Genomic DNA, 22813 nt, shown 5'->3' with positions numbered 1-22813 from the left:
GTCTGAAACACTGATGTCCTCTGTAGTAAGTCAGACAATTTGGTACAGCAAACAAGTATTCATTTTGGTCTGGGACACCACATTCCTTCCTCTTCTCAATCATAATGTGAGTGCATTTACCATCTCAGGTGTCAGCAGCACTGCTACCTTTCTCTCCCTTTTTCCTTTCAGTTCAACACGCTCAAAATAGTTGAGAGTTTCTTTTCATACTCTGACAGCCCCAATTCATCAAGGGTGTTTGTTTCTTTGCAGAAAATTCCTCAGGTTTATCTTTGAGACCTCTCCAACATGTCTTCTATTGAAGAGGACAATCTTGGTCAATGCAGCTTTTGCAAGGCTGGAATAGTTCTGCACTGTTGTCTCCTTCTTCAATGGTGCAGTTGCTGATTCAGCAGTTTTGTCAAGATGCTTGTTAAATTTTGTCACATCATCAGTGAGCGGTAATTTGGCTGGTTTGTTATATTTCAAGTCACTAGGTGCTTAAGGCACAGTGGGATATGTACTCCGACCACTTTGCAGTATAAAGCTTCTGAAAAGCTTTTGAGGATTTAATCAAGTTGTCATCTCCAGCCATAAGAGCATGACAATGAATGATGTCACTCACTTTCAACAGTGAGTGTCCAATTTTAAGTGCAAGGCTTGGAGTTTTGTAACAGTTCTTATCTTTATCAAATCCTGCTGTTTCTTTTACTGCTTCAATTACTTCCATGAAATTTCCTGGTTTTATGGCATCCTCTAAGGTTAGGATTGAAAACCTTTTGCGGATGGTTTGCAGGAATCTTCCCAGCTGACAGATTTTTTGGCGGATATAGTCATGTAATGAAGGGTCATGTCCATGTTTTCTGTCAGCATACTGAAGAAGGCAAAAGTCATTACGAATAACACTTGCAATGACATCGTCATGCATGTGGCTTAACATTTTAAGCACCCCATCATTAACTGTGCTTGAACATGCTGACTGGATTGCAGATGCTAGGCCAAGCACCCTTTTTCTTCCTTGACTACAATGGGGATTAAAATGGCCGCAGTAGCCTGAGCTCTTGCAACACATCTCAGTCTGCTCTCCTAAAATTTGGGGCTTTTCTACAGTTTTCTGTGCCCTAACTCAATGCTAGAGTGAATCTTATTGAATTTTTGGAGTTCCAGCTTTTTATTGCCGTTTGTTAGAGCCTTGGTAGAGGGTTTGTTTGTTTCCTCCCAGCCTCTCGAATTGTTTGACACTCGCCATGCAGCAAGCTGAGGTCTCCTTACTCTGTGATGCAATGCAGAGTGTCAAAACTGAATTGCTTGCTCATTTTGACAAAAAACTTGACACTCTTCAAGCTGGTCTGAACAACATTCAAGGAGCTTTATCAACTCTGAATGACCATGTAACCGAGCTCGAACACCGAGTTGGATCTACTGAAGACAACATCGTTGATCTGACAAAGCGTGTGGAAAGCCGTTCTTCTAATCTCCGCTTTATTAATATACCCGAGCGACGTGAGGGAAAGGACATGATTGCCTTCATTCATGACCTAATCCCGCTGCTCCTCGGCAAGGATAACTTCCCCACGGCACCTGCTATTGAAAGGGCTCACCGCTCTCCAACCTTCATCAGCAGCAACAGGTCCACTACTCGTCCCATTCTGGTTAAGTTCCTTCACTTTCAAGACAAGTCGAGGATTCTACGCCTGGCCAGGGAGAAAGGAGATCTCGCATACATGGGTGCTCGGGTGCATGTATTCCCCGACTTCAGTGCTGCTCTCATCCACAAACGGCGTCAATTTGATCCCGTTAAAAAGAAACTTTTTGCTGCCGAATATTCTCTGCTGTATCCCTCTACTCTGAGAGTGATGGTGGATGGGAAACCGAAGTTGTTTCGATCTCCAGAAGAAGTTGAAATTCTTCTTCATGATCTTTCCCTCTCCTCCTCTCCGGGTTAGGGCCGTGAGTAAATCCATTCTCCTACTTTCTGTTCATTTTCGCTTACTATCTACTCACTTGTCCCTGAGCATCGCCAAATGACTTATACAGTCTATATTACGTGATCTCAGTTTTTTTTTTTTTGTTTTTTTTTTTGATTAGTTGCTCTCGCAGAAACGCTTTTCTGAACTCTATTTTTGGCTCGCTGTCGAGAGCACTATGGTGCATGTGACTTTGTTTGCCGTAAACTGAGAATTTTTTGATGACGTCATCTGTCGCAATCGACCCGCTGCAGACTACTGTCGTAACACCTGATTCAGGATTCAGGACACTTTTTGTTAATAAATTGAACTTTCCCTATTTTGACTTTTTTCATATATTTTGTTTGCTTATGGTGAATGTAGTATGTGCATTATTGCAGTATCATATACTGCAGATCTCTGTGGTCTGGTTGGCTATGCTATGATGGCCCCTTTTCTTTTCTTTTCTTTTCTTAAGCAACTGTTAATTTTTCATGCAGCCTGAGCTTGTGGCTACTTGTCCTCTCTTGGTTAATCTGCTTATTATTATTTTTCTATTTTTTTTTTGTTTTCGTTTGTTTTGTCTGTGTGCGCACACACATGTGTGTCTGTCAGTCCACCTTGTTTATCTGTGTGTGTGTGTTTGTCTTGTCTGCTCTTGCTCTCCCGCCCCCTCCTCTCCTCGCCCCCCCACCTGTCTCCCATACTCCTGCTCTTTCAAATAAGGTACAATTGATCATATAAAGGGTCTTAAGATAATTCACCTTAACATTAGGAGCCTTGCACCAAAAATTGCTCTTCTCAGGACTTGGGTCCAAATCCATAAGCCTAACATCATTACTCTTTCTGAGACATGGTTGCACGAAAGAATTCCAGATAATGAGCTGGAGATAAATAACTTTGTGCTTCATAGAGCTGACAGGGGCTCCAAAGGAGGTGGTGTTGCAACCTATGTTGCGTCTCATCTTAACTCAAAATGTGTCACTCCTAATGTCGAACCAGTTAATTTTGAATGTCTCTTTACCAACATTATCTTTCATGAAAACAAAACATTAACTATTGGTAATATATACAGACCTCCTTCGGCCCCTGCTGACTCTATGAAAAGTATTTTGTCAACTGTTAACTCTTTTGAGAAACGTAGTGAATTGATTATTTTGGGTGATTTTAATAGCAACTGGCTTAGCCATTCCTCTACTACTGATAGACATTTATTTCATGGTGCAAATCTCACCCAGTTAATAAAAGAACCTACTAGAGTTGTTCCTCGGTCGTCAACTTTATTAGATTGGATACTTGTTACAAATCCTGAAAGGATAATCAAATCTGGTGTAATGTCTGACTGCTTTAGTGATCATTGTTTTATACATTGTGTCTGGAAAATTAAAATCCCTCGATCTCCCCCTAAATACATTGAATTCAGGCAATGTAAAAAGATGAACACAGACCATTTCATAAATGACCTAATCAATATTAATTGGGACAGGTTTCAATTAATTCCCTATGTTGATGATGCCTGGGACTTCTTTTGTTGTGAAGTGGCCAATGTAATAAATAAACATGCCCCAATGAGAACCATTAGAGTTAAAGGTTCACATTTACCCTGGATCAACTCTCAACTTATAAGCCTCTTCAAGGACAGGGATATGGCGTGGGCAAAATACCGCTCATCAAAACAATCCAATGACTGGGAAGTATATAGACTTTTAAGGAACCAGTGTAAAACCAAAACAAGAAATGCTAAATCTGATTTCTATAATGACAATTTTTCTCAACATTTCCATAACCCTCGGCAATTTTGGAGTCATCTGAATAATATTCTTAACAAAGGCAGCAAAAGCTCTATCAATCAGCTTCATATGAACAATAGTACTATTTCAGATCCTTTTCTCATTTCTAATGCTTTCAATGAACACTTCTCATCTGTCTCTCGTTCACTGCATACTACCCCTTATACCATGGCTGAACACGCTACTTCCCCTGCTTTGAATAGCCTGTTTTCTTTCAGGAAAATTATGCCTGTTGACGTCTACAATGCCATCTGTGAGATGAAAGAGAACTGTAGTGCTGGTCCAGATGGTCTAGAACCTAAATTTGTGAAACTTGCTGCTCATATATTGATGTATCCTTTGGCTGATTTATTTAATCTCTCCCTGTCCACACATCGTATTCCCTCTGTATGGAAGTGTGCTCGAGTTGTTCCTCTTTTCAAAGGTGGAAACTCAACAGAGGTAAATGATTACAGACCTATTTCTATAATCTCAGTAATAGCAAAAATCTTTGAAAAACGTATTTTTCGTCAATTATTTAATTATGTCACTCAAGCAAACATTTTATCTCCATATCAATCTGGATTCCGACCTAACTTCTCCACAACTACAGCTCTTCTTAAATTCACAAATGATTTGTTTTCAGCATTTGATGCTGGCCTACTTATAGGTGCAATTTTTATTGATCTCTCCAAAGCCTTTGATATGGTTGACCATTACCTTCTCCTTGACAAACTGCATCATATTGGACTGAACCAGAATGCAGTCCTTTGGTTCAATTCTTATCTCCACAATAGGCATCAATATGTTTATGTTAATGGTTGTCAATCCAGTCAAATGTTAGTTGATACAGGTGTTCCACAAGGTTCTATATTAGGTCCACTTCTCTTTTCCATTTTTATTAATGATTTACCCCAATTGTGCACTACCTGTCATGTTCATCTGTATGCTGACGACACTGTTATCTACTATTCCAATACTGACATATCACAAATCCAGTACAATTTGCAACAAGATTTTAATATTGTCCAACACTGGTTTAAAAATAATAGACTTGTTCTCAATATGAAAAAATCATGTTGCATGGTGTTTGGCACAAAATATGGCCTATCACACTTACCTGAGTTGCTTATTAATTTTAGTGATGGTACTCCACTAGAGAAAGTAAATGTATTTAAGTACCTTGGTCTTTGGATGGACCCTGAGCTTACTTTTAAACCACATATTGATTTTATTTGTAAAAGAATTTATGGCTGTCTGGGTTCTCTCTATCGTTCAATTAACTGTTTTTCATTTCAAGTCAGGAAAAGAATAATTTCACAACTCTTACTTCCCATACTCGATTATGCTGATATTGTCTATCAAAACACCACTGACTCCATCCTCAAACCTCTTAATATTTTACACAACTCCTTATGTAGATTTGTCTTGAGATGTTCATTCAGAACTCACCACTGCCATATGTACGAGGCCCTCAATTGGCTTCATCCAAAGTCCAGGCGTCAGTTTCACTGGGTCTTGTTTCTTTTTAAATGTACCCACTTAACTGTTCCACCATACTTAAAACAGCTCCTGGTCCAGTATACATCTCCATACCCTCTTAGACATATGACTAATCCATTTTTCACAGTTCCTAAAATTCATAAAGAAATAGGTCGCAAGTCATTCAAATTCAAAGCCCCATCTGATTGGAATAAACTTCCTCCCTTTTTAAAGTCCATTACCTCCTTTTACATTTTCCGATCAAATGTTTTTTCCCATTTAAGAACAACTTGTCTTTGTTTTTGATATTGTTTCTGTGTTTCTCTTTATTTTATTTATTTATTTATTTTTTCCATAACTTTCTGTGGTACTTTGTTTCCTGATGTTGCACTCTATTGCAATGTGGTTACACCTGCATGTATATGTGTACATATATATATGTATATGTGTATGTATGTATGTATGTACGTGTTTAAGTGGGTGTGTGTGTGATTGGGTGGGTGGGGCGTGGGGCGTGGGGGCTGTGGAAGTGGTAGAGCAGTGTGTTTTTGTGTCTGTTGTGTCTTATTGTAATGTATACTTTGTGTAATCTTTGTATCTGTGTTGGGACCCCCTCGAAAACGAGATGCTGCATCTCAAGGGGTTATCCTAAATAAATTGAAATTGACGTTCCTGTTCCTCTGGTTTGGAGGAGCACCTTTTCATGTGTCTCCATAGTTCTGGTCGCAAAAACATACGCTTACAATGGATACAATATTCATATTTTTGACATTCAACCTTCTTAGCTCTGCACTTCACTTTAAGCTGACCACTTCCTTTTTTCAGCACATCTCTGTTATACTAGAAGTTTCCCCTGTTGCGAAGATTCTCTAGGAGCTTCTTCCTAGTTGCTGAGCCTGCTGATAGACTAGGGGCATATGCTATATCTGATTGAGTGTGGAAGTGGCAGCAGTCTAGGGACCACGAATCTTGTAGAAATTCCCCCGTGTGGACTATAGCAGCGAATCATTTTTTATTTTGAAATGTTGTTTCCAGACAGGAAGACACTGTTATGAGGTTGCAGTAACCTATTGTAACATGTCAAAGAGTGTCAAATGCCACACCTCTCCTGTTACTTTAGATATTATGAATTACAGTATCAGATGAACCCAGGGCACACGGCTACAGAACATTATGGTGCATCGGTGGGGATCATCATTATAGTTGTATAGTTATAGTTCTGTGTGGACGGCGCTTAACGAAGTTGCGGTTGTACTACAACTATGAGTAGGAGGGAGGAGACGTTAGCGTAGCAGATGGAGCCGTGTTGTCCACCTCGTGTTAAACAGCGGTACATAAGTAGAAGTACGACGACATTCAATTTAATAACAATGAATTGAAGTCAAGTGTAAACAAGCCGGTAGATACGTTAGCGGGGGTCAGTCGCTGAAGTAATTAAGCGGTTGCTCAAGTAGTTGAAGAGAAAATCTCGATTTAGCGATTTCATTTTATCAACATCATAACTAAAAAATTTGAATTACAATGTATAATCGATTTATCAAACAGCCGTAACACAAACACACACACACACACACACACACACACACAAGTCTTTGTGCTAAAGTATTGCTTCTCACTGCTGTCCTCATATATCAAACAATGGCCTATGAGTGATGACAACACTATGAGTAGGCATACACACAAAACACACAAGGGTTATAGGACCATACCAAATCATAAGTCATATACAGAAACAGAAAGTGAGCATCATTTCAGGTCATGTTAAAGCATTTCCTGTGTTTGAAGCTACACCGACAAATGTACTGACAAACCTCTTCAGGGAGCACTGTGGAGGAAACGACTGGTGTGTGGCCTGTAGGTGGAGATACGACTGGTGTGTGGCCTGTAGGTGGAGAGACGACTGGTGTGTGGCCTGTAGGTGGAGAGACGACTGGTGTGTGGCCTGTAGGTGGAGAGACGACTGGTGTGTGGCCTGTAGATGGAGAGACGACTGGTGTGTGGCCTGTAGATGGAGAGACGACTGGTGTGTGGCCTGTAGATGGAGAGACGGACAGGAGACAGAGAGGAGACAGAGGACGGAGAGAAGACAGAGGAGACAGAGAGGAGGCAGAGAGAAAGATCTTATGCGATGCTGCAGTCTTATTATTATATACTATTCATTGTTTTTTAAAAATAGATTCAATTGGTCAAATGTACTCTACCTTGGATATTTGATGCCTTTGGCAAGAACGCCATGGCAGGTTTTCTCCTCCGTAGTCATAGGTTATTTCTTGCCTTTCCTCAATGTCAACGATGGCAAACAAACACGGACTGGGTACACCATCCACCTCTATTTTTTTCATTCTCGCATTCGGCTTTTCAGCATCATTCACGAGTCTGCCAAGCGTCCCATCTTCACTTGAAGCATCAATGCTACAGGAGTTACAAGAATGAGTTACTAAAAATGTTAACAAAATTGTGGTCCAGAAGCAAGAACATGATTGGCAAGCATTTCTACCACCCAGAAATTTCTGCATAGGGCCGTTTCCACTACGGGGCCAACCGGGCCAAAATACGGGGCCGGGGCAGCGGGTCTGTGTCTCCATTATAGAGCCTTCCCCCTCAGGGCCATCTCCGAGAACCTTTATGGGGCCGAAATAAGACCCTGGTACTCAGATCAGCCCCAAAAAGCTCCCAGGTAGGGCTTAAGGTTTACTTGCTGATTGGGTGAAAACAGAGCAGGATGTGACGTTATCAGAAAGCGCCAAGTCAAGCGGCATTTTTAAAACCTAGCAGCAGAGGAGCATTAGCCTTGTAGCAACCATCTACACAGTTAAAAACAACAAAAGAAGATGTTCGACAAGCGGGCCAACGACAAAAAAACATCGAAACTCTCAGCCCCATAGTGGAAACACGGGTCATGCGTGGTTTGGCTTTTGATCAAGAGCAACATCCTGCTATTCAGCTTACTCTCCAATATTCCGTTCCTTTATGTTTGAAGATGTATGTATACTCATTCCATGTTGCAGTCTTCTCAGTCTTCTCCAAAACTCCTCTGTACTCCAAAATGAATGAGCCTTTACGAATTGGCTCCAATGCAAACACACTCTGCCTATCAATAAATAAATAACAGTTAATGAAAACGAGCGTAATAAAAAAAGTGAAATTATGATAAAAAATGACAATCATGAGGAAAGGTGAAATTCATAAGATCTGCTAACTCACTCATCAAATATCATCTCAACATGACTGTACAGATGCACAATATTTACTGTTTTTCCTCGATGAGAAAAGGCATAACTTGATGAAAATATTGTGAAATTTGATCCTAAAACTGCTTTTGTCATAAGCCAATATTTAAAATCATGTAAAACTGTGATGTGACATACTGTATTTTACTGTATGACCTTGTATGCTTCACTCAGTCTTTGTACTAAAGTATTGGTTCACACTGTCTCACTGTTGTCCTCATATGCCAAACACTGGCCTCAAACACCATGATCATGCAAACACAAAAAACACACAAGTCATACTGAATCTTAGTCATATACAGAAGCAGTGAGTTAGCATTGTTTCAGGTCATTTTAAAGCACTTCCTGTGTTTGAATCTACACTGACACAGTGTACTGTCAAACCTCTTTGAGCAAGACTGTGGGAGACACGGCTGCTGTGTGCAAAACCTGACCACAATTGACCAAAAACTACTAAAACTGACCTAAAAATGACCTAAAACTGACCAAAAACTGAAAAAAAGGAAATTAATAAGATTCAAGCTTATTGTGATTTGGGGGCTTTGAGACACAAGACATCAGACATCATCGAATCTCAAATCAAGCACTTACAGTACGCAAGTACACACAGGGCTTAAAGCAAAAACTTACCTTTGATGGGGCCGATGTATCTCCAGACACAGGGCTGTAAACTAACTTTTTGGCTCACCTGCCAAGGGGACCGGTAGATGAAAGAATCTACCGGCCAAGTAAATTTTTTACCGGCCAAATAATAAATTGCCTCTTTTTGTTGCATATACATCTGTTTCAGTACTTTTCATTGAGATAACAGTATTATATAGCAGTACATGCTTATGCTCATCACTGTCTTCAGCAGACACCCTCTCAGACACCCTCTTTGCACCACCATCCATATAGTCAGGCCGTCTGCTTCTAACTGAGCTCTCGTGCCACAGCATCATAGCTGTGCTCGGATCAAAGTCTTTTATGTCTGGGGAGCAGAGTTGAATAATCAGAAGATCTGACAGAGTGTCAGACAGAAGGCTGGACCTCCAATCACTTTTCACCATCTTCATGGTGCTAAAACCCCTTTCACAGTCCGCAGTGGAGGCAGGAAGGGACAGGACCAGGTCGATGACAGCCAGCAGGTCAGGGCAGGAGTGCTGATCGGCTGCTCCCAGATGGTCTCCACTTTCATCGTTTTGTTGCCCACCACAAATGAATTTCCGCGCTGTTTTTCTTTGGCGTGTGTCTGGCAGACGGAGCAAAACATGACACCCGTCGAGTCGTCGTACTGAAGCCATTCCCTGTCAGTCTTCCACTTCTCACTGAACTTTCTCACTTTTGCTTTTTTCGTCGATGTTTCGCCTTCTTTGTCACCTTCCTTTCCACCTAACTCCTCTGTATTTTTCCTCTTTGGTTCGGTCACATCGGGAATATGCCGCCACATTGCTGCGCTCGAGTCTCACTCACTGCGCCAAACTTTTAAAGAGCGGTGACGCGCACGCTACGTTGCTTCGGGGGAACTATTTTCTACAGCGGTGACGTCGGGGGAGCTACTTCAGTGTGACACACAACAAATCACCGGTTTAGCTTGACGTATGCTACCGTCATAATTTATCAGTTTACAGCTACTACAATCTTTTGTTATATCATGCATAATTTATTGCAAGAGCACGACCATCGGGACAAACATTTAGCCGCCCCAGTGGCATGTATCCCTCCAAAATTAAGTCGCCAGGGGAATATTTTAGTCGCATTTGGTGAGTGGCGACCGCTAGTTTACAGCCCTGTCCAGACATACAACGCTTTGTCCTTCTTCAGTCTTACGTGATATTGTGCATCGCAAATGGGGTCTAGTCTGCCTCGCCTCACTGCAAAATATCATGTCATGTCAGTCCTTACAAATATACAGCATTATCAGAACTCATTTTAGCTGTGGCCTAAAAAGGTATTATGCTAGGCACCGACACAGCTTAAGCTAGACAATGCAGAAGTTTGCTTCCAGCTTCCATCAGGCAGTTAAGGGAAAAGCAATGTTGAACATTTGCTTCAATCTTAGACCAGAGGGGTATTCCAGACAGGAGGTTCAACAAACTCTGAGTCTAACCCTGAACTCTGAGTATTGGTTCCAGAGCAGCTCATCTGAATTAGCTCAATCAACTAGTATGTTAAGCACCAACAAAAAAGCTATCATCTATGGAGCTCAGATACAGTGATTCACCATGGCAATGAGTAAGTAAATAAAAAAAAGGACCCTCCGTTTTAATTCAGTAGACATATATTAATGCATGTTTATGCCGACTGTGCACATTTAATTATTGGTGGAATGTGACTGTTTGGGGCCATAGATACATTACATTTAAATAAATCTGTTCATCTTTAATGTGACAAACACAGGAGCAACTCTAGGTGAAGATTTAAAAACTCAGACATGTATTGTACTATAACAATCTGATCCAGTGAGGGGATTTACACTTGAAAAGAGATTAAAATACAGTAGATTTTAAATGTTAGAAATGTATTTGTGTATTTCAGATACTTCAACAAATGTAGTGAATTTAAACAGTGAAATGATGTTAAAACACATTCAGACTGTGTAGTTTGAAAGAGATTTTAAATAAACGATATAGCCTACAGTCTGAAGGTGTTTAAATTGACTATATTAGTTAAAGTAGCTGAAATAAAGTCACTGAATGCTGTTGAGCCAATATCCAAATAATTATGTAAATTTTTTAATTTACTGTATTTTAACCTCAACGCCTTTCCGAGTGCTAATCACCAAACACATTACTGGATCAGATTGTGAGATTACAAACATGTCTCATGTCTTTGATCAATATATTTTTTAAATCTTCATCTATATGTTTCATCTTCAGTTGCTCCTGTGTTTCAGATTAAAGCTGAACAAATATATTTAAAATGTAATGTACACTCTAAAAAATAAAACATTGGGTCAACAAAAAAAAATATGTTAACGTTTTCCACTAGAATTTTTAAGTTAAGCCAACTGCTGGCAGAATTACATTCATTCAAAGCAATATTTTGAGTATGGTGAATGCAAGTATTTAAGTTGATCCAACATAATGTTTTAAGTAAGGTGAAGAAGCTTTTTGGCCACAATAAAGCGCATTTCTAAGTAACATGAACTTAATAACTGTCAACACGAATGCAAGTATTTAAGTTGATCCAACATAATGTTTTAAGTAAGGTGAAGAAGCTTTTTTGGCCACAATAAAACACATTTCTAAGTAACATGAACTTAAAAATTAAGCTGATCTCTGCAACAGTTAAGTTGAGCCCTGTCCTATAATAAGGACATTTTAGAACAGAAATTCAGACAATAATGTTCAAATTAGAACCATTTATTAAAATTAACAGTAGCACTAAATCCTTAAAAGTGCAAACAGCAGCATTTGTAGGCTACATTCTCCTAAGACACAAAACAACAGAACATACATGGCTGTACATTCCAGATGAAGGCTAGAGCTTTTTGTCCTTTCAAGGCACACAGCAAAGTGACTGAAGACCTGAGTAGGGAGATAAATTAAGTGATTCAAGGAGGTGTGTGTGTGACCACAACTGATTTATTTACAGTAGATCTGAGTTACAAAACTAAAGTGTTAATGTTTCTGTCTCACCCCGTCCTTCTTCACGGCTTTCTTCTGGAGGCTGATCACATCTCAACTTGAACCCCTTGATCCACGACACCAGGATACTGGATCACAGCAGAAAGCCACACCTGTGCGCACACACACACAAGACAGTATTTTCAATTTCACTTGTTTTTTCAATCTATGAAATGAATCTGTGCCTTTTTTGCCAAGCTTCTCTCAAGTTTTACTCTTTCAAATAATCAACCATCTACAGAACTTTTCAGTAAGCTATTTTCTACTTCTTCTCATCATCATCATTAATTATTATTATGAATAATATTGTTTAAAGTGAGCCTCTTATTGTTTAACAGAAAAATACATCATACAAACAGCAACTTTTGCAGCCTTGTTATCATCTTTCTGCCATCACTAACATACTGTTGATAATCAAAGAAGCTCTGAGGCTTTGTTCTGTATGTTATAATACAAGATTTCAGCATTGAGCTACAATCAGGCTACATTCATGACTCTGTACAGTCAAACTAATCCAAAGCTTTTTATTGATCATCAGTATAAAGTTTCAGGGCGTTCCTGTAACCATGGTAACTCACGGTGCCAGAGGGGAGGGAGAGACGCTGAATGAAGCCGTTTACACAGATACACTGCAGACAAAGTCCAGACTATAGTTGTTATTTCACACATGTAGCACACAACAGGAGACTCTCCGTGTCAGACGAGTTCTCACGTGCTGACTAAACTCAGCTGATAACGTAGCAGCGCGACGAGTCCCTGCTAGCTAAGCAGCTAAACTTTAGCGCCGCTCCGTGTTGAGATCTCGCCCCGTGTGGGTCACTACACTGTCATTGGTCAGGCGAGCACGCTGTTAACGATACCATTGGCTGTAGAGTGTGACAATCTGTCAATAAACATCAGCCAACAGTTCTCCTCCGATCTACGTTGATCTCACAAGTCGCCTCTGTGAAGTTTGAATGACGGAAATCCGTCGTAGCGACGGAGAACTTTAATCCATGTTTTTAAGTAATTATTTATCACATGAACTTCTTAACATGAATATTAACTTATTAACCCTTACAAATGAAATATGGTTCTTCAAAATAAATTCTCAACAGACAATGAGAGCAGGCTGTCGAGTGTCAGAGTTCTGTTCAAAACAAGCACTGAGACCCGGGGTAAAGGCCTAGCCTCATAGCAAGCAGTGGCTATTACTGGAGCGAGTTAGCATTATGCTAATTGGCTAACGTTAGCTAGACATGATAAGACTATGATTCAGGTAAAGATAACTCGCCAACACACAACCTATTTGTGCGCTAGTGTGTTAGTCAGCTAGCTAAAGTAAACGAGGTAGCAGTAGTTTATAAACGTAGCTAGCCTACATGCTAACCGGAGCGGTGGCTAATGGGAAATCCCATATTAAGTTTGCTTGCCAAGACGTTTTCTCTGGCTACCTGGCCACCTATCACTCCCGCATTTAAGCCTACTCAATTAGTGACAGGCTACAGCTACTAGCTAACTTTACCTCGGCACACAGACTGTACTATCAACACTGCTCAAATGTCAGAGTAAGGACTCACAGATTTCGGTATTCAGTTATAGTAGGCTAGCGAATGCAAATATGTGTAATTAAGCATTAAATTACTTACCATTCACCACAATGCTTCAAGGAGTTTCAGCTGTGGCCCTGTGGTCACTCGTCTGGCCTTGAACATGCCCGCGCATGCGGAGAGTGGGCCGTTTACACGTCATCAAATTGTATTTTACATTAACAGAACTTAAAATTTAATTATTTTTTGATCAACTGAACATTTTAAACTCTGACAAGTCATGATAGTATATTGAATCAATAGGCATAATGTGTGTGTCATCCAAGCTCAATAAAATAACAATTGCAAGTAAAAAGTCTAACAGAATCTCAGAACTTGATTTTTTATTTCACAACAATATATATATTTAAGTAGTGACTAAAGGTCCCCTGAATTAGTTTTTAGAGTGTAGCTATGACCTCATACAGTCACATTCCACCACTTTATCATCTAAAAGCCGTTTCACACCGGTGCGATACGAAAATGCGGCATGGATTTGCGGAATATCCGTGCGGCAATTTTCCGCACGTAAAGCATGCACACTGAGTCCGGTGCGAAATGTTCGCATTCTTGTGTTTTAATTTCGCACCAAACGAGAAAAAAGGCCTGGTTCATTATCTGACAGAAAATGGACATGGGTAGCAGCAGCAGCGACGACGATATTATTTTCATTCTTTTAAACAAGAAAAAGAAGAGAAAGTTTTGGGTCCATCCTATTTTGGAAAGGCGGGCGGAACATGGAGAGTTCCATAGGCTCATCCAAGAGCTGCGTCTGTACCATCCACGCTTCAGACAATACTTCAGGATGTCGATAGCACAGTTTGAAGCCCTTCTGGAGATACTGGGTCCTCACCTCAGGAGGACACGAACCAACTACCGTGAGCCAATCGATCCTGAGCAACGGCTTGCTGTATGTTTGAGGTAAGAAAGTCATTAAGGCTATATGCTGTCTGTGAAGCTAACCATACTCTCAATTTGACAGGAGATACTTTTAGCTGGGGATATAGCATCCATATAGCCTGCCTAGCCAAAGTGGATCAGAGCCTGTGCGTAAAGGCGCACGACGGTGTGGTCACAGGCTATATGGACACATGATGACTCGTTTGGTGCATAAAGCGAAGATATAATATATTAATCAGTGGCTTGGCATAAAGCCAAATAGCTGGCAGCCTATGCCTAACGATGAGCCAACCGGTATAAAAGTTTTCATATCGGCCTCAATGTTGTCCAGCCGTGAAGCATAAACATGCCACCAAGATTACAGCCGCTCTCCAGCTGGGCCGGGATGAAAGCGGCGAACAGCTCATTGAGGACATTGTGTGGCTGAGTTAAGGAAATAAATAAAAATAAAAAATGTTTGCCTATATGAATGGAGTTAAATAAAACGAGTAGCTTACATAACATATATTTGTATGACCGCAGCCGCCGGCATACAAATTATTTTTTTATATTCCAATTCCTAGTCTTCCTTATATCAATAGATATGTTTTTCGTTTTTATAAATATTAAAGATTATTACTGATGCCTTTTCGTCTGTATATTGTACCTGAAATTATGAGAAAACCTCTACCCAGTTACACTACAATGATCAGACAAAGTCAATTTACTCAACACCTTCCGTGTAGTCAGTTTGGTTAAACAATGTGAGTGAAGTAGGCCTAGGCCTAATTTTGTATCATGTTCATCTCTTAACAAAGAAAACCAGTTTCACCAAGCTCAGTATTTACAAAAGGTGCATTTAAATTTAAGTAATTGTGTGATGTAGTAGCCTACTTTACTAGGCTATTGATATAATTAAAGGTTATTAATGAAGAAAATAAGATAAATGCATTTAAAGGGCAATTGACTCCTTGTGAACCAATTACACAAATATTATTCCTCTCAAAATCTTCTGAACAGACATGAATGCATGTAGGCTATAAAATAATGGAAACAAGATCTAATCTGTGTAATTTAATTATTTATTTATTTTATTATGCAGGTTCCTCAGCACTGGGGACTCTTTTGTCACCATTGCTTCAAGCTTTCGACTCGGGGTTTCCACGGTTGCTGGAATAGTCAAAGAAACCTGTCAACTGATCTGGGAGCAGCTCAAGGGCCAATACATGCCGGTGCCCACAGAGGAGACCTGGAGAAACACTGCGCAGCGATTCAGAGAAAGATGGAACTTCCCCAATTGTCTGGGAGCATTGGATGGCAAACATGTTGTCATTCAAAAACCGGCTCATTCAGGCTCCACCTACAGGAATTACAAGGGGACATTCTCGATTGTGCTCCTTGCCCTTGTGGATGCTGACTACAGGTTCCTGGCTGTGGATATTGGGGCCTACGGCAGCGACGGTGGCATTTTTGCAAAATCTGCTCTTGGTAGGGCTCTTGAAGCAGGTGCCCTGAATGTGCCACCCCCTGCTCCACTTGAGTCTGCACCACAGCTCGGAGACCTCCCTTTTGCCATTGTGGCAGACGATGCTTTCCCCCTGAAGACCTACATCATGAAGCCATATGCGGGAAAACACCTCCCCGAGGATAAGCGCATCTTCAATTACCGCCTATCTCGAGCGCGCCGCATATCTGAGAATGCGTTTGGCATCCTGAGCCAACGTTGGAGGGTCTACCAGCGGAGGATGCAGCTCAAGCCCAGCACAATGGATCATGTCATCAAAGCCACCTGCGTGTTGTGCAATTACCTGCGTCCAAGTGATGGAGACCACCAGGATGAAGGGGATGTCACAGGTGATGATGATGATGATGATGGTGATAATGACCCCGAGCCCACCCTGCGGAACCTCAGGCCTCTGCAGGGAAACCGCGGTTCACTTGAGGCCATACGGGTCCGGGATACCCTCCGCCAGTTTTTTGCATCGCCTGCTGGCAGCGTCCCCTGGCAATACTCCCGTGTCCGTCGCGGTGTCTTCAGTTAGAGGAGCACTAAGATGTTGTGATATTTAACTGACCCACTGTGTGTTTATTGATTCATGTTCTCTACCTGTTCATCAACCAATCATTTATTTGTTTGTTTTTTCCATGTTTACATCCCTATTCATCATTTACTATGGATGAGCAGTTTTCAGATTGTAATGTTGAATAATAAACTACTGTTGTTGCAAAACCTAACATTTTCAAAGCATACTGTCATGTTGAGCAAGCATACAGTACAGCTATAGAAGCTATAGATACATGTCCTCATAACTTTTAGTAGGTTTGAGTATATAAAATATGACAATTTTTAGATCTCAAGTAGATCTTCATGTTTCAGCTAGAGAAAGAGTTAAAACTACAAACCAGATCCATCCATATAACACTCTCCCACACAATATCCAGCAATATCCCTACAAGTAAGACTTGATTCCCATGTGCCTACTACAGATAGGTTTACCCATACTGAACAGGAAATTACTGGGGTTATAGTCAGGTAACCTTAATACACCTTAAATACTTAAAAAAACACATACAAGGAATCCATATGAAATAGTTTAATAACAATAAAACAATATATCATATAAATACAACAACTAATTTGAGAATAAGAACATATTAGAAGTTAAGTCAACAGTAATAAATAAATTCAGTAAAACAAAGCAACACTACATAGAGGTAAAGCTGGTGGAGGGACCAAGTTGACCAAATGCTGGTCAAAGTAACCTCCCTGCTGCTGGAATGCTGCACCAAATTCTGCCTCATGCAGGAGTTCAGTCATTTTGAGCCTCACCCAGGACTGCTTCTCTGGTGCAAGCCTTTTCATCTGGGGTACCAAACCAAGAAGGAAGTGTTGCACCCCATCCTTGTCACCCTGAAGCTCCCTCTGCCTGGCCTGCTCCCTAGCTTCTTTCCTCTCCAGGTATTTCTCCAGGAAATCTGCCTGGCTGCACCTTGCCTTCTTCTTTGCGGCTTTACCTATCTTGGCCCCATCTCCTGACTGAGTGCTGACTTCTGGCTGCCCCTCATCCTCACTGTCCTCAACTGTCTCTCCTTGATCTTCATCTGCCTCTCCCTCACAGTCAATATTACTGGATACACTGTTGTAAAATGCAACATCAAGTCACAGCATGCAGTAATTTTATAGACTTCTATAATTCTAGGTTACTTTAAAGTTAAAAAAAATAAAGAAAAAAAAGAAGTCATAGTGTAGCTTTAAATCAATATGGTAAATTTGTTTAACATCACTATGCCACAGTTACATCACTCTAATCTAATCTACTCTCTCACTGTAAGCTACCTCATCAGCACTGCTGTAATAGAAATGCCTATCCCAATGCCAATCACAGAACAACTATCCTTACAAAGAATCAGTACTCTGTAATGTTTGTGACCTGCAATCATCACTTTACCTCCTGCTGTGCAATGTTGGAATCAGGAAGGACAATGCATCAAAGAACTTCCACTTTTTCTTTGACTTGCTGGCCTGGCCACTTTTGGTTGCCAGCTCCTCTCTCCTTCTCTTCAAGTATGTGTCACGAAGGTTCCTCCATAATTTCTTGACCAAAGCAGCTATGGAGAAAAAATTCTGTGTGTGAGTACCAAGAAAGGATAGCTTTATTTACATATTGAAGCTGAAAGAAACATTCAGAATCTCCATTAAAAAAAATCATTTGGGGCCACTCTACAACTTATCTGCCGCTAATAATAGGTGCCAATTGAAACAATTGTGGGTAATGCAAGTAACACAACCAATCTCATCCCAAATATCAGGTTACAACAATCCCGTTTACCTGTATGTATTTCGATTATCCAAACAGAATCGTGGAAATTGAATACATGCATACCTCTCCTGTAGGCTATTCCTGATGTTTTGCACTGTAGAAACTTGGAACAATTTGGTGTGAACAAAAGCACAGAGGCTTGTGTACCAATTTGGCAAGAGGCTGCATAAGATTTAACCAAGGTACCCACATTGGAAGAGGTGTGCATAAACGCAGCGCTTTGGAAATGCGCACCTATATCCCTCAAAAGAGGCTGCAGATGGCAAGCACTTCTGCCTTCGCAGATTGATACTGGGATTTCATCAACTGAAAAATATCCTACAAACAGTTGTGGATGGTAGACATTGGTAAGAATAACTCCATAATCAAGCCAGTACAATTCCACTTTATCTTTATATTTATTTATTTATAGGGCTGGACACATGCGCAACTTCACAGTCACATTTCAACAACTACACATGTTCAATTATTATTATGTGATTACGATCGGTGCGATCGGTGCACACCACATATTTACTGCAATATAAGCATAATGGCATTAACATAATCAGAGGTGTTTTTTTATGGTCTTAATTGCATTATAATCGTATTATGGGCATGCATGCAAACGTCCAATGTCTATTTGTTTTGGCTAAACATATGTAGAACGTTATATAGGCTACGATATAACGTTATAACCTACTGTATATTGGAGGCGGGGAGGATATAAAGAGTGCTCAAGCTCCTCAGCACCCACAGAGCCGGCTAATAACAATAGCAATAATGATAATAGTAAATTAATCATTACAGCAGGACATCTACATTTTGTTTTTAGCATTTTTGCTATCCTGGCTAGCTAGCTTCACTTCAAGTATAACGTTACGTTCAGCTTCAGCACTTACCATCATCCCCGTAGCCAAGCTTCTGCGCGATCGAAAGCCAAATGTTGTCCTTCACCTCCGTATTCAGATAATCCTTCATACTCTTGTCGTATAAAATAGGGTGCTGGGACACCAAAATGATCAATCTTTCGCTCATTTTATCGTTGGTTTGCTTTGTATGATGAGACAGGAAGTGACATCATACAAAGCAAACGAGTTCATTGGTCAAGCGTGTAGTTTCGCAGACGGAATTCCGCAGACGACAAAGTGGTTCCGGATTTTTTTTTGCCGCACGAAAGTTCCGCCCTGGTGTGCAAGCTCACATTATAACCCATGAAATAATGTTTTATAGATTTCTGTGCGAATAATCCGCACGGAAATTCGCACTTGGTGTGAAACGGCTTTAAGTCTGGTAAATAATGAATTAATGGACAACACTAACCAATAAAACTTTATTGTGTTAAAGGTATAGTTGGTAATCCTGTTCAGAAACACTTTTTGTTATACTGGGTGAAATGGTCTTCCCACCCTGAGAGTAGTCCATACATAATGTGTTCAGAAAAAGGAAGGAAATAAATCAGACCTCTGTGGCAGCTGCAGGCCTGTAAAGACTCTGACCAATCCCTCCCTCTCGGTCCGAGTTGAAAGAACCAATCAGATGCCTTCATGTCTCGTCCTGCCTGCACCCCCCTCTGTCCCCCCCTCCTCCCTGCACGCACTCATCACGTGTCACCGTTGCCGGATATATTCAGCACACTGCATATGGAGTTAGCAGGAGATACACACTCCAGGTCAGAAGGTGGCGGTAATGCACACCTAACAGTTGTTTGCCAACAGCCATAAAACAGCAGAAGAAGAAGAGTTAGCACAATTAGCAGGAGAGAACAATGGCAGAGAAAATGCAGCCAAAAGTAGCACTTCCAGAAGTGATGCAGAGGTTGCTGTCTTTCTGTTGGACAGGTAATTAGTAGTTTTGCTTCGGGGGGATTTGTTATTTTCATGAAATATGTACCGTTAGCCAACTTAGCTACTTTTGTAGCTTGTATTAGCCCAATGCTAACGGCTCTCCTCTGCCCTGCTGACGGGCTGTCTGATGCGCGTTCATGTTTGTGGGGGCGGGGCTTTGGACGGAGCACTGACGGGAGGGGGAGAAGGGGGTGGAGCTAAGACGAGGTGCCACTTTCAAATCTTGCTAGCTCTCCCAACATCACCAACTATACCTTTAAAGTGCGTGTAAAGCAGCAAAAAATTTGTGTTATGAGTTTGTCACACCACAGTAACATGTATCATTGACCACTGAGCCAAATTTGAAAGATTAAAAAAATTGCTAAGTATATAAAATTAGGTCTCAAAATCATGGAAAAACAAGCACTTCTCTCTGCTGTGAAACGCTGGGGGCGTGTCAGTTAGAGGCGCTGAAACCACGCCCACGCGCGGGAGGGGAGCCCTCCGTGTACTGCACAAGGACGTAGCCTAGCAACAATGGAAGCTACTGCTAGCAGCTTCATCGGGAGGACCCAGCCCTACTTGTTTGAGCCATCAGAGCCAGAAACTGACTCTGAGTCAGACACTGATAATGCTCAGCCTCGTTCCTCACAGGCTCCATCAGAATGGTAATTTATTTCTCCCATTTATGCAATTTAGCAATATGTATTACTGACTAGAAACGTTATAGCCTAGCCAAATACAGTTAGGCTATCAATAGGTAATAATAGAACTAAACGTATTTTGACACTTTACCAGATCGTTGTCTGTTCGCAGATTAAACAATACTTTATTTTTATAACTTACCTGTCTTCTGATTAATTTGTGGATTGCTAAGTGTCATACATACAGAAGCGTATTGCTGCCACACCAGAAAAAATAAAAACTGATCAGTATCATGTTATAACGTGATACTTATGAGTTTTTATTTTTTCTGGTGTGGCAGCAATACACTTCTGTAATTACAACACACAGACTGAGTAAGACAATATGCTTCAACTGTTTAGGTCATTTTGTTGTACCATGCTTCATAATTCAGAATTGACAACTGAAATGGTTAATATTAGTCACAGTGAGATTAAAAATGTGCTTGTTGTGCAGGTGCACATGTAGAGAATGCAGAACCATGCCCACAGAGGTGGAAAATGTCTGCTGCAAAGGGCTTAATGCTGTATGTTAAGAAAAACAGTTTGTCACAGTAATCATTCAAATAATGAATACATAAACAGCAGCATACTAGATGTCTAGCACTAAAACACCTTATTACACATACTCCTATAGGTTCAGAATCGATGTGGAGAGCTGCCTGAAGAGCCACGCTGCATGACTCTTCATCCAGGCCTTGAGCCAGTCTGCCTGAACCCCTACTCCCTGCAGAATGCCCTGAACATTTATAAGGCAGACCATGGGCCACTGGAGGCAAAGGAAAGATCTGTGTAAGTTAGACAATAAAATATTTTTTATTGACAGTCCTTGGATGTTTTTAAATTACACTGCTCTTGAACAAATGACATGCCTTTCAAAGACCAGTAAGGTTTAGTACCTGAGAATAAACTTGCACTGTTTATACAATCATATTAGTGATGTTGACTAATGTATACAGTGTATTTTATATAAACTAAAAAAAAGGGTACTGCTTGACTGTAACCATTTTAATCCCTCATCTTCCTCAGCCATATATCCACTCTCATGTAGGACAGATTGCTAACAATAAAGACTGGCTCATTCTGAAACTGTTTTTCACATGGGTCTCTAAACATATTAAATCAACCAACATGTACATTACACTGATATATAGATGTATATATTAAATGCACATGATTGGACATTTTTAATCACTAGATGATTATTCTTTCTGGAAATGTAGATGTGTGGTCGTGGAGGTTCCATGGAATAAAAAAAAAACTGCTGTCCATTTTCTTATCCATCCATTCAGCCAATATGATGAGGCAGACTTCAGGTTGATGAATCAAACTCATCCTCTGAGGTCCCGATCTGTAAGACATGACAAAATGTGGAGGGAAAGGCTTTTGTTTAGTACATCAATCAAACAAGTTTAACTTGGTTTCAGATAGGTTCTTCTATAAAGACAACACATATCGATAATGTTTTATGAAAGACAGCTCCACAGTGTCAAATTTGATCACACAGAGGACAACCTACCAACCCATTTTTTTTTTTTTTATTACAGGCGTGCTCGCTATCTGGCCTACAGGAGTTTTGTGTCGTGGTGCTGGGGATATCTGGGAAAGGACAACCGGGTTGTCATCCCTTCCTGTGTTGTCCTCCGTATACAGCAGGAGTACCCAGATGAAGATGGGGAGTACACCGGTTTTAAACCCCCCATTGAAATATTGAGAATTTATTTAGTTTAGTCTTCATGTTTGTTTGTTTATTTGTTTAAAAATGTATCCAATGTTATAATGCACTTCTAATAAATTAATTATTGAGTAACACTGAGACCTGTACATGGGGAAAAGAAAAAAGACAGGAATATGAAAAGACAGATTAGGCTGTCATCATGACCACTGCAACATACCTTGTGGCTGTGACTTACATGTTTGTGGGGTTAGATGGGTGTTGACTCATCATGTCCTGGTGAACGTGACGTGAGCGTGAACCTGGAAACATGGCTGTCAACTGCATCTGCCTTCTCAGGTCGCTCATACTGTGAGCACAGGGATCCA

General features: G+C 40.6%; 3 protein-coding genes across 3 annotated transcripts in view; all 3 read left to right on the top strand.

The window, feature by feature from the left end:
- Nucleotides 1-22813, top strand: part of LOC311267010 (class I histocompatibility antigen, F10 alpha chain-like) — a 501763-nt gene that overhangs the window by 186968 nt on the left and 291982 nt on the right. The window lies entirely within an intron of this gene.
- On the top strand, nt 14388-16503 carry LOC311266361 (uncharacterized protein; the record flags this gene model as incomplete). Its single annotated transcript, XM_084368710.1, has 2 exons — nt 14388-14503; nt 15564-16503. 2 exons carry the CDS (start codon nt 14388-14390, stop codon nt 16501-16503), a joined length of 1056 nt encoding a protein of 351 aa, XP_084224836.1.
- Nucleotides 20415-22535, top strand: LOC311266561 (P2X purinoceptor 7-like). Its single transcript, XM_084368978.1, has 4 exons — nt 20415-20755; nt 21228-21297; nt 21408-21562; nt 22318-22535. Exons 1-4 carry the CDS (start codon nt 20625-20627, stop codon nt 22499-22501), a joined length of 540 nt encoding a protein of 179 aa, XP_084225104.1. The 5' UTR covers nt 20415-20624; the 3' UTR covers nt 22502-22535.

The sequence above is a fragment of the Pagrus pagrus genome (genome assembly GCF_965226575.1).
Source record: "Pagrus pagrus genome assembly, chromosome: 12".
NCBI classification, from domain to species: Eukaryota; Metazoa; Chordata; class Actinopteri; order Spariformes; family Sparidae; genus Pagrus; species Pagrus pagrus.
Note: the sequence above shows the minus strand (reverse complement) of the source record. Positions and strands in the feature narration are given on the sequence as shown.

Bases quoted from the DNA above. Each gene is read 5' to 3' on its own strand.
- LOC311266561 (XM_084368978.1), top strand. From the start codon at position 20,625: ATGGAAGCTACTGCTAGCAGCTTCATCGGGAGGACCCAGCCCTACTTG. The intron at 21,298-21,407 runs GTATGTTAAGAA...ATACTCCTATAG, and splicing joins GCTGCAAAGGGCTTAATGCT to GTTCAGAATCGATGTGGAGA. The intron at 21,563-22,317 runs GTAAGTTAGACA...TTTTTATTACAG, and splicing joins GAGGCAAAGGAAAGATCTGT to GCGTGCTCGCTATCTGGCCT.